This window comes from Sinocyclocheilus rhinocerous, unplaced genomic scaffold, assembly GCF_001515625.1.
Source record: "Sinocyclocheilus rhinocerous isolate Xijiao unplaced genomic scaffold, SAMN03320098_v1.1 scaffold502, whole genome shotgun sequence".
NCBI classification, from domain to species: domain Eukaryota; kingdom Metazoa; phylum Chordata; class Actinopteri; order Cypriniformes; family Cyprinidae; genus Sinocyclocheilus; species Sinocyclocheilus rhinocerous.
In genome coordinates, this window is record NW_015641028.1 from 330150 (window position 1) to 342776 (window position 12627).

General features: G+C 36.6%; 2 protein-coding genes across 2 annotated transcripts in view; one reads left to right on the forward strand and one right to left on the reverse strand.

The window, feature by feature from the left end:
• Window positions 1-480: 480 nt before the first annotated feature.
• LOC107754104 (chromobox protein homolog 1-like) lies at window positions 481-5611 on the forward strand. The gene is made up of 6 exons (XM_016570426.1): window positions 481-615; window positions 1104-1170; window positions 2393-2567; window positions 2641-2791; window positions 2938-3032; window positions 5524-5611. Exons 2-6 carry the CDS (start codon window positions 1125-1127, stop codon window positions 5609-5611), a joined length of 555 nt encoding a protein of 184 aa, XP_016425912.1. The 5' UTR covers window positions 481-615; window positions 1104-1124.
• Window positions 5612-9029: 3418 nt separating this feature from the next.
• The window catches only part of LOC107754105 (nuclear factor erythroid 2-related factor 1-like), a 7700-nt gene continuing 4102 nt past the window's right edge, over window positions 9030-12627 (reverse strand). The window contains exon 8 of the mRNA XM_016570427.1: window positions 9030-12468. Within this exon, the coding sequence (XP_016425913.1) occupies window positions 11095-12468 (1374 nt within the window). The 3' untranslated portion in view covers window positions 9030-11094. The remainder of the gene's footprint in view (window positions 12469-12627) is intronic.

Sequence of the window (12627 nt, forward strand, 5' to 3'; positions counted from 1 at the left end):
AAAGGTGTATTTACACATACATACAGATGCTATGGACATTGAAACTTGATACTGGCAACAATTAAGTTTCAATGCTGCATAATTCACCTGAAAGCAAAGCGATCAGAGCTGCATTTTAGTATGGCTTTAATGCAGCATGTGTCATTGCATGGCAGTGTACGGCAGCCCACATTTTCACACATTCCCCTCTGAAATTCATGAAAGAACATCTGCAAAAGCGGCACAGATGCTGCATCTCGGCTGTGTAAAGATGGCTCACACATCTGCTTGAAGCAACACGGGAGAGAAAGGACTAAGAGGAGAGGAGGATTTCAATGGAGAAAGTAGTAGATATTAGGCTGTAAGACCAGTATCGCGTAACACCAGTCATATTTCCATCCTCCAGAATATCTAATAAAGCAAATCCACTTTTATGATGAAAGAAACCATAGAGATAATTACACCGGAAGTCACCGTTTTGTCTCCTTTCTAATACGGAAGTGGGCGTGAATAACAGCCACATTCAGCAGCATCACAGCACAGTAGACGTCTGTAATTAATCACTGCAACCTATTCATTTCGGATTTAAATACATGCAGATCAGCTTTATTTCATCTTTATCTCAGCGAGATACAAGTAAGTGCGTTTGTTTCGGCGTGCCGCCGATTTACGGGCTCGTGCACGTAGTGTTTGTTGTGGTAAAATCGCAGCGATCAAACGTGCTGCGGCAAGGATGCAAGATGTTTTGACCACAGCAGACATCGAATAGCGTGCTTGCGCTCCCTAAAACAACATGGAGGAATAAAATACAGTAAAACAGCGGCGTCCTGCTCTATCCATCCCATCGAGCACAGCACGTGAAGCATGCAATGCATTTATTCAGAATGGGTTTTGTCGCTCGCGCTGGCCTGCCGTCGCAAATGCATAACAGACAGTCCTAGTGTTTGTCATATTATGCATGCAGATGTGTAGTACAGCTGCATCCCTTAGGTAAACCAACACACGTTCAGATGAAATTATGAGTGTAGTGCGCTTACGAAATTTGTGATCGATATATCTCAGAAAATATATATATTTTTATTTGTTTTATCTGTATTTATAAGGATCTATATATATATTTCCAGCTGTTAAGAACCCTTGGAAATATGAGCCAAACGTCAGAGCCTTCAGACGATGCTGCTGTGACTGAAGGTTTGGATTTTTTTTTTGTATTAGTTTGCAATGGAAACAAACAAAATTCGTCAAAATACCATAGTTACAGTTATTATTTGCTATAAAACCATGGAAAATTGATATGACATCTCATCCGAATTTATACGAATCGTTCGTAATCTTTTTTTGTTTAAAGGGATAGTACACCTGTTATCAGTGCTGTGTAGATTACTTGCAAATTGTAGGTCGTTACTGACTACAGATTGCCTGAAAATAATGTAGTTTTATTACTTTTTGGTTACTTTTAGATTACTATCTCGTTTATCACATATATTTGAATGGGACTGTTTTGTAACATGTTGAAGAAAAAAAAAATCAATATATATATATGAATATATGAATTGAACATCAGGTTTTACCAAACTGGAGTTTGTGAAGGAACTGCAAGGGGTTTGTTAGCTGATGAAAAGCTAATTTATTGAAGAATCAAAATGTAAATTTAAAGAAATACTATTAAAAATGTAAAAAAAGTGAGAAAAAAAAGATACTTTAAAATAGAAATATTTTAATATTTATTACCTGCATCGCAGTGTGATGACCATTGACTGACTGACCTCAGAAAACGTATTGAAATATGAATATATTAAATATGAATAATATTATTAATAAATATTAATAATATTGAAATATTAACTTTAAATCACAGGGGGTCTATTTAAATATTTTATGTCAAAGTAATGTGTGAATATGTAATCATGTAATCCATAAAAACTAGTTTAAATTTGATTATAAGCTTTTTAAAATGTAATTTAATCTAATTACAAATACAATTTTTGGATTCTGATTATGTAATCCAAATTACATGTGTCTACCCAGCACTGCCCTTTATTTATTCACCCTCATGTTGTTTCAAACCCGTACGGCTTATTTTCTTCTGTGGAACACAAAATTAGTTGTTATGGAGGACGACAGCCTTCTTCATTTTTATTGTATGGAAAAATATTACATGAAAGCGAATTATGTGGACAGCCTCTAACTTTCGTCCTAATAAAAATAATGAAATAGTAAATAATGGCTGAAGTTTTATTTTGAGTAAACTGTCCCTTGAATTTTTTATGGCAATAGTTGCTGGTATCAAGTTACCCATATTTTGCTGTAGAAACAACAACTGTTGCAACTGTGGTATTTTGACATAAACTCAAAAATGATTTAGGTCAACTTGTATGTTTATGTATTTTCCACCCACCATTCATGTATCCAGCTCCAGTTACTCAATCTGAAACCAAGCAATCAGCAGCAGGGAAGAAACAGAACAAAAAGAAAGTGGAGGAAGTGGTGGAGGAAGTAGAAGAGGAGTATGTTGTGGAGAAGGTCCTGGATCGGCGTGTGGTGAAGGGAAGAGTGGAGTATCTCCTCAAGTGGAAAGGCTTTTCTGAGTGAGCAGCCGCAGTTAGATTTCAACTTGATTTTGTGTGAAAATCCTGGTGTTTATTTATTTATTTTCCTCAGCGGGGACAACACCTGGGAACCAGAGGACAACCTAGACTGTCCTGACCTCATAGCAGAATTCCTTAAGTCACAGAAATCGGCTGAATCTGGAGGCAAGAGGCGGGCCGAGTCAGACGGAGATGGAAAGGAGACCAAAAAGCGCAAGGATGAGGTAAGAGCCATAAAGATCTGAGAATCTGAGATGACTACATCATTCCATGTCTATAAGCTGGTCAGGAAGTGTCTTTAAAACATTAGAAAACCAAAATAGATTGAATGGGCTAAACAGTGTCTTACATGCCATCTCTCTTAATTTAGCCTGAGAAACTCAGAGGTTTTGCACGTGGTTTGGATCCTGAGAGGATTATTGGTGCTACAGACTCAAGTGGAGAACTCATGTTCCTCATGAAATGGTTTGTATGGAAATTGTTACCCGTAAAAAAACAAACAAGTTTTGGATTAGAGAGACAGTTCCTGAGCAGCATTAGGAGAGACTGGGGGCAATTGTAACACTCTTATGAAAGGAAAGCATGATTTGTATTTTTGACTTTTGCTTTCTAAAGTTTTGATGCCTTCATATTCAGTGTTGGGGGTAACGCATTACAAGTAATGCAAGTTACGTAATCAGATTACTTTTTTCAAGTAACTAGTAAATTAATGCATTATTTTTTAATTTAGAAGGAAATATCTGAGTTACTTTTTCAAGTAAGTAAGTAACGCTAGTTTTATGTTTCCCATGTATTGACTGACAGCTCTCGTGTTGCCATGTTGAGAGAAATCGGGATTAAGTTGAGTTTTACCGTTTTCGAATCTATTCAGCCGATCTTCAGGTCTGGCAGCACTTTTAGCTGTAGCTTAACATAGATCATTGAATCTGATTAGACCGTTAGCATCTCGCTTTTTCTCCTGCGTCATATTCTTCATGCAGTTTGTTTGAGCTGCGCCCTCTACTGTACAGACGTGAATTTACATTTCCTTCAGCCTGAAGCGTATTCATTTCACTTTTGTTGTGAAAAGGGCTTTTACATGTGTAAAAGAAGAACTTTTTTATATTAAAAACAAACAAGCAAGCCCTGCCCAGATTTAAAAAGTAACTCAAAAGTAACGTAACACATTACTTTCCATAAAAAGTAACTAACGTAATTGGTTACTTTTTTAGGGAGTAATGCAATATTGTAATGCATTACTTTTAAAAGTAACTTTCCCCAACACTGTTCATATTGAAACTAATATCTATCAACTGGTTAAAAGTTAACGAGAATGAGAAATTTCAACATTTTAACTGGTAGCTACTATGCAACATTTTATCACTTCTTGGGTCGGTGTAATTGTAACACTACAGTGAAAATGTGTAAGAAATATTATTTTACTATTGTTTAAATGTTTGGGGTCAGTAACATTTATTTATTTTTGTTGAAAGAAATTAATTCTTTTATTCAGCAAAAATTACTTAAATGGCAAGACATTTATAATGTTACAAAAGATTACTATTTGAAATAAATGCTGGTCTTTGAAACGTCCAATATTTTCAATATTGATAATAATAAGAAATGTTTCTTGAGCACCAAACCAGCATATTCGGATAACAAGAATCACGTGACGCTGAAGACTGAAGTAATTGCTGCTGAAAATTCAGCTTTACCATCATAGGAATACATTACATGATAAAAAGATTAAATGATATGATAATTGAAAACATTTATATATTTATAAATAAGTATTTTTTTACTGTATTTTTGATTAAATAAATGCTGCCTTGGTGTGCATAAGAGACATAAATACGCAATATGTTAAATACGCAAGCAAACTGTATATTTAAGGTATACATGGTTTATGCGGCATACAAATTTATGCATTGACCTTGCCATTACTGCTTGCTATATTTTTGACATGATAAAAAGATTAAATTATATGATAATTGAAAACATTTATATATTTATAAATAAGTATTTTTTTTACTGTATTTTTGATTAAATAAATGCTGCCTTGGTGTGCATAAGAGACATAAATACGCAATATGTTAAATACGCAAGCAAACTGTATATTTAAGGTATACATGGTTTATGCGGCATACAAATTTATGCATTGACCTTGCCATTACTGCTTGCTATATTTTTGCTATATTGCTGTAAAATGGTTTATTTTTCAAGCATTACAATTGCCCCCATTCACTGTTAAAGGGGTATTTCGTCTAAAAATAAAAATTCTGTCATTTACTCCCCTTCATGTTCTGTGGAACACAAAAGGAGCTATAGTGAGGCCATTTTCGGAGTATCTTTTTTTTTTTTTTACAGGTTTGGAATGACATGAGGGTGATTAAATCATGACAGAATTTTCATTTTTAATATGAACTATCCCTTTTAAGTGTGGCCACATAAGACTCCATTCACTTCCATTCATACGCATATGAACGCGAGAGAGTGGAAATGCAAGCTTCATCTTCCTCTGGATACTAAAGTTCAAGTTTGGTGAACTCTGACCTGCACATTCATACAGCCGTATGATTTGCAGTGTTGAGGGAAAGCTTTGGAATTATTTATTAAAAACAGATTAAATCATATCCTGTTGCCAAAATTCATTGCCAGGACCAAATCAATGTCACATGCCTGAAATGTAGTCATACCCTTGCAATCACCTCCATAATGGGGACAATTGTGATGTTATTAACATCTGATATGGAATTATAGTATTATCATGTTTACAGTATATTAATATTAGATTTACTGGAACTGTTATTTTTGGCACATATAACGAAAGATGGCTTGGTGTATTTTGAGTTGTCTGTGAGTTGAAGGAAATGTAAATGTTACAGTTGCCCTCAGTTTTCTCTACTCAAGAAACCCATCTCGGATGAGAAATAGCCAATTAGTTGTTAATGTCTTCTTTTGTATTTTTATATTACAGGAAAAACTCTGATGAAGCTGATCTAGTACCAGCCAAGGAGGCGAATATTTTATACATCTGTCAAAGCAGGTGGTCATTGAACGCATGACTGTATCTAGCCCCATGGTAAAAGAGGTGTAAGATATAGGCCTTATCTGACGTTCGGAACTGGCTTTGATACGATTGGTTTTATAAAGACATGCCAGCAGCTGTTACTCTTCAGTGTTTGTTTGCCCATGACGTGTCTGGCCTCACCATAGGTGCTATTTGTGAGTCAGCCCCATTGGATATTAACAGTCTTTCTTGACATTTGTGTTTGTAAATAGGTTTGCCATTTCCTAGCACATCAGTATCACTGTACAGTCAGCTAAGGATTGGTTTTTACTTTGATACTCTTTGTCTTATTACTGTCACACTGCAAAGTAGAAGAACTGTAATATTTGTTCTCCTGTAGTACGTTTTTATGTTCTGAGCTTTAACGATTGTATGCTAGTTTTGTTTAACCATATTATTATTGCATATTATCAGAGCATTTGCCAATGAAATACCATTTTCAAAAATAAAAATCTTTGTTGTATTTCTGTCAAAACCGGTCATACTTATTTATGCTTATACTCGGAGTAAGGTCAATGGTCAATACTTATATAGGGAGTCTCTTTTTTTTTTTTTTGTCGGCTGAACCTCTTTGACATGAAATTACCCCCTGAAATTTTGAAGTTAATATTTTAATAATTTAAAGATTTTCAAAACTAAGCATGTTCATTCTCTGACCTCCAGCAAAAAAAAAATCATCTTTGTTCGTGTTTATTTTGTTTTTATTTTAAAATTATTTAATTTAGCATTTTTATTGCACTACTATTTGAAAGTTTGGGGTCAGCAAGTTTTTTTTTTTTTTAAGGAATTTGTATTCAGCAAAGATTAATTAAATTAATCAAAAGTAAAGGCATTTAGAATATTACAAAGGATTTCTGTCTCAAATAAATGCTGTTCTTTTGAACTATATTCATTATATTCTCTTAAAATATTACACAGCACAACCATTTTCGACATTGATAATAAGAAATGTTTCTTGGGCACTCCTAGAGCACTACTAAAGGATTACGTGATGACAAAAAAAAAGGATAAAAAATCTTCTGAAGGATCATGTAACAAATAAATTACATTTTAAAATATATTTTTTTTAAATTGGAATATTTCACATTATTACGGTTTTTGATTAAATAAATGCAGACTTAAGTGAGCGTAAGAGACTTAAAAATTCTTACTGAGCCCAAACTTTTGAAAGGTAGTTTATATTTCAAACATTAAACATAAATAAACAGTGAAAACTAGTTTATTAATAGTATGTTCATATATATTAACCTAGATCAGGGATGGGCAACTTTGATAGTGACGAGGGCCAGCATTTTTTCTCCTTTATACCAAGGGGCCAGATTACTAATCCACGTCCACACACCTTTTAAACCGTTTTACTCAATTTCCTTTTTATTGAAGGAAATGAAAGTATAACTAATGTCATTTGTTTTTAAAGATTTTATTAAGTATAAAACTTGTGCAGTTATGCTAATTCAGAAGGAAAACTTTGTTGTCAGTGGACAGAAATATTACCCCGACAAGCCAATGTAAACATTTCAATTGCACTGTCTGTAAATTTGCAACAAACAAATATACAGAGGTTCTTTTTTTATTAGTAGCCTACAGAACATTCTCAAAACAACCTAAAAGGACAGTTAAAAAGGGCTTAATTTAAAAAAAAATTGTATTCTAAATGGTACCATAAAATAACCTGGTATCTGCAGGATTTTTAAAATCAAATTTAAGACCTTAGTCAAAAGTATCAATTATTATATTAATTTAAACCGTTATTATCAAGTAATTATTATATTAAATAACATAAATATATCTTAGTGTCTTAATTGTTTAGATTTTTATAATGCATTCGCTTTTTGTAGATCCACTGGTTCACATTTAAAAATATGTAGCAAAAATAGCAGACGGGCTTATTGAAAAAGCTCATTCGTTCTCTGCCAGCAGGTTTCGCTTTCGGAACTGCACATATAGTGGTTTCCCCGGTAACCGCAGTACACAAAGCTGACCTGCAGCGCTCAAGTTTATTCAGTGAAATCACAGCCTTTTGAAGTTTAATCGTCATATTAATCCATATAGCAATTCTTGTCTTTCCGTCCCCAAAGACCTCTTATAATTTAGACTTTTTGTACCATTTAAGAGTTTGCATGGCCTTAAATGTAAACAATTTAACTGAAGACGTTTTAAGGACCCGCGGAAACCCGAATAAGAACATAGTCCAGTGCAAACATTTTTGTCATGCATTTGGCTTTTGTTGACTATGAATTTTACCTTTGAAATTTGAGGCAAGTGCAACTCTGGCGTCCCCGTTGTTTGTGAGCAGTGGTGTGATGGCGATTTAAATAAAATACAGATTTCCAAACATATGGGTATCCCCTTTAACTTGGTAAAAAGATCATCTGTTTTAAAAAGGGCTTAATAAAATTTTTTTTAAAAAGTTATTCCAAATGGTACCATAAAATAACCTGGTATCTGCAGGATTTTTAAAATCAAATTTAAGACCTTTAAAGACCTTTTTAAGCTCTGCACCTCACATTTCAGACTTTATAAACAATTTTTAAGAAAAGGGATGAGTCAAAAGTATCAATTATTATATTAATTTAAACCGTTATTATCAAGTAATTATTATATTAAATAACATAAATATATCTTAGTGTCTTAATTGTTTAGATTTTTATAATGCATTCGCTTTTTGTAGATCCACTGGTTCACATTTAAAAATATGTAGCAAAAATAGCAGACGGGCTTATTGAAAAAGCAAATTCGTTCTCTGCCAGCAGGTTTCACTTTCGGGTGTGATGGCGATTTAAATAAAATACAGATTTCCAAACATATGGGTATCCCCTTGAACTTGGTAAAAAGATAATCTGTTTACCATCTTGACTTGAAAATACTGTTTTCATGTCAGTTTTTCATTTATTATTTGCTAATGTTAATGAATGTTTACATTAGAGTGCACGTCCTACTACGCTGAAATTAATAGGGGAGCGGCTGGAAATGGCGACCTCTCTTGGTTGGAGATAGTAGTAACATCATAAACTGAAAGCAATCTTTACGTGACTTGCTATTCGAATTTTAAAATTGATCATCCGAGTCTAATATGATCCAGCGGGCCGTACTAAAAGACACTGCGGGCCGCCAGTTGCCCATCCCTGACCTAGATTAATGCCGTAAAAACGGCAATGTTAATCACAAATTAAGCTGAACTTAATAAAGTGTTACCCCATAAAGAGTACCATTTTACTAAGCATTACTGAAGCTGATATAAGCAAAAATAGAGCTTCGCCAGCAATAAAGACAACATAATTCATATTTATATAGCTATCAGGAGAGTTTTTACAGTATAACCAAATCCTCTGACATTTTTATTAATTCAATTTATTTTGCCATTCGTTTATAATAATCACAAATCTTCTAACTTAAAAAAAAGGAAAACCAAGGAAATGAAACAAATGTTTATTATAATTAATAACAGAACAATTCCAGATTGCCAGCAAATCTCTCAACATAAATCATATAGGAATACTCTGAACAGGCAAATCCAAAGGAGGTGCAAAAAGGCCTGGCTAAACCAAGCAATTAGGACAAGAGACATACAGAACACAAAAATATTTACAAACCGAACAAGACGAACGAAACACAACAGTGCTTAATGGCAAGTAGTTATGACAGTGTAACAGGGATTCAAAGTTCATCGAAGTGAACGAATCGCTCATCTTTTTTCATTATCTCTACCCCAACTATGCTAAGTATTTGTAACCAGTAACAAAGATTGTCTCTTTTCCATTTCTGAGACAAAAAATTACCATGTCTTGCATATTTATTCATGTCACACCAAAACGGACACTGACTGTGTCTCATGGTGCTATATGAACAGTGTAGATGGAAGCAACAGAGACTGACAGAAGAGGATGAAGATGAACAACATGTAAATTAGACATTCACACCAGTGTTACGGTTTTTTTCTACCCATTCATTGATATGTCAGTGTATAAAGTCAGCTGTATCCTCAGGCTGCAGTAAAGCACGATCCAGTTGGTTATTGGCACAAGCTTAACTGCTTTAATTTGCCAGGAGACCATTCATGGCTTCACTCAATTAGCAATGAAGGTACTTTTACTAAAAGTAGTGTATTGGGTAAAAGAAAAAAAGTCAGGTTCACGTCACATCAAAGCTTAGACACTGACGCAGCTAATGAGAAGTTGTAGTTTAAATGTAGTAACAACCTATGCCTGCTACTATTCGTATATTTTGGTGAGAATTTTAATTCCTTTTTCAAATGACAGTACAACTGTAACAAAAGCATCTCTTAACGTTCCTCCACTGCACCAGACAAAAGCCACTAGCATGAGTTGCAGTAGCAACAGAGCATTTTGACCTGCAACAAAGGCTAAACATTATGAACTTTAAAAGCAAACGACTCGGTTCGTTTCAATTAATCCTGTATACCAAGACACACCAGACTCAATCACATGATTCAGGAGCAAACTGCACTGATGCCACTCAAGTGTCCGTGTCTTGATGGCTTATTAAAAAGTTTATGCACATGGGAGAGAGTTACATTAAAAGCTGACAGAAAGGCCTGAGAGACCCTTTCCCCAGCAGAAGATGAAAAAAGCTTATAGGCAAACTACAGTGTTGATTTACAGTGCTGAAAAGGGTACAGAAGCCGATTTATTAGTAATAATGCAGTGTGTATCCATCCTCCATCTGTAATGCTTTTCATCAAGCCAAAGCTAAATTCCAACTCACTCATTAGCGCGATTCGTTTCGCCGTCCAAGTTCCTTGGTAAATGGCATTGACCCTCCAGGTTTGCGGTCCAGTGAGACTAACAAACTTGTTCTTTTTTTTTTTTTTTAAGTGAAAACGTGAATTTGGATCCAAAGAGTGACCTGTATGATTCGTTATGGGAACAACACAACCTTTGGTTAGTATTGGCATGCCTGTAGTTTCTTTTGGCTTCACTTCTAGCGTTCAGTAGACTCTTCTTCTACCAGCTCTCAGGGGTTCTGCTTCTCATCCACCAATGAAATCCCAAAGTACGCACAAACACACAGCATGCGCTAATGCTGAAAATGTAACAATTTTTGCATCCTCGTGGTCAACGCCATCTTAGTATGGTGTATTATTGTCATCGACTACATTTTTGGGAGCATTACCGAACAGTTCTTTCAATTAAGAACATTTTGTTGGTGTCCTCCATGACCTCACGTTCTGGACAGTTCTTTCAGTTGGCATCTGAAAGTATCCCGTTCGCTTGCATCTTTCTGTACAACAATGAGAAATCAGTACTACATAAAGCACGTCTGCTTTAATGCCGCTTTCAGGAGAAAACTTCTGAACCAAAAAGGAACAAAGAAAACCCAATGCAGGAAGAGTAACCAATGATGCAATTTTCTTTTCCTTGCTAGAATCGTCTCAAAGAAAAAGGCTTCCTTTGCCTTTCGAAATACTTTGTATGGTAGTGCCTTCGCGAAAAATAAAAGGGCAACAGTTCGAGTTCCTCACTTCTTTTTGTCCTTCTGCTTCTTGTCGGTCTTGTTGCTTTGTTCTGTGGTCATGTTACGAGACAGGAGAAGAACGCCATCAGGGCCGTACTGCAAAAAGTATTCGCTGGCCGAGTAGCGTCTGCCTTCCTCGTCCCGCAGCTGTGCGAACAATTCCTGGGAAAGACTTTGAACCTTCTGCTTCGTCTGTCTGATGCACTTACAGTACTCCATCTTCTCCTTCAGCAGCTGAGCTTTTTCGCGTTGCAGGTCTTGCACGCCCTGCTCGAGTTTCAGGATGGTGTCTAGCTTGCGTTTACGGCAGTTTTGCGCCGCCATTTTGTTCTTTCCGCGGCGGCGGATGTCGCGAATGAGCGAGAGCTGGTCCTCGTTGAGATGGTGCTTGGCCAGAAGCTCATTGAACTCCTCGACGGGGAGGTTAATGATCTTGTCATTGGAGAATGGGATGTCCATGGCCCTCGCCCTACGTTCATCACGGCTAGACTGCCTGTCAACACAGTCTTGTGGTGGCTGGAGCTTCATCTGCTGCATTTGCTTGTCTCTGCCTTTCTTGCTGCAGGATGCGGACAGCTGAGAACGCTCAGAGTAGGATGATGCCAGTGGAAGATTGTAGGTGTGGTTGTGATTGACATTTTCCAACTGCGGTATGCCATGGAACTGAGATGGATCTTGGTAGCTCATGCGGCACAGCTTGCTATACTCTGGTTGGTAGCCCCCGACGGCTCCTTCCTCCGCTTCTGCTGTGGCCGCCTCCGAATCGGTGCTGTAGCCCACAGCTCCTTCCTCTGAGAACGTAGCAGAGGTGGATGAAGATGATGCAGCTGACGAGCAGGATGTCTCTGAGTTGCTAGGTGAGGCTGGGCTATGGCTGGAGTCCAGTGAAAGACCTGAGTCGGAATCGAGCTCATCCTCAAGCTGAGAAGCCTGGTCTTGGCTGAAACCCTCTTCCATCGCAAGGTCCAGCAGGCTAATTTCATCCAGCATAGACTCTTCCAACAGACTGGAAAATGGATCTGGCAGCACCGGAGTGGTGGTTAGGTTTGTAGTATTGTTTAGAGGTGGTGGAAGAAAGAGTCCGGTCAAGTTAGTAGCTCCAAATGTTGAATTGATGTTGGAGGAGTTGCTAGAAGAGAGCCTGACTAAGGTAGGCCGCTGTACCCCGGTGGAATCCAGCTCGGGGTTGAAGAGTGTGGGAAAGTCCTGGCTGCAACTGGGAAGCGAAGCCTGGTGGAGACTAACATCCTGGTTAATGAGAGTGGACCGTGGGAGTTCAAAACTTCCTATTGTGGCTGATTCGGTGGTGCTGGCATTGTTGTTATTGGGGTCATTATTCATGGTGACATTTACTGCTGTATTGTTCACCTCCATGTCCTAAAAAAAGACGTAATGGATATTAGATAGTGTTTAATGGAGTGATGCTCATTACTATAGTCCTATCTATTCATTAACTAAACAATATTTCATTTCATTTCACACAAACAATGACTTGGATACACTTGGATAATAAAAATTCGGGGGGGGGGGGGCGCT

Bases quoted from the DNA above. Each gene is read 5' to 3' on its own strand.
- LOC107754104 (XM_016570426.1), top strand. From the start codon at position 1,125: ATGAGCCAAACGTCAGAGCCTTCAGACGATGCTGCTGTGACTGAAG. The intron at 2,568-2,640 runs GTGAGCAGCCGC...TATTTTCCTCAG, and splicing joins AAGTGGAAAGGCTTTTCTGA to CGGGGACAACACCTGGGAAC. The intron at 3,033-5,523 runs GTTTGTATGGAA...TTTATATTACAG, and splicing joins CTCATGTTCCTCATGAAATG to GAAAAACTCTGATGAAGCTG.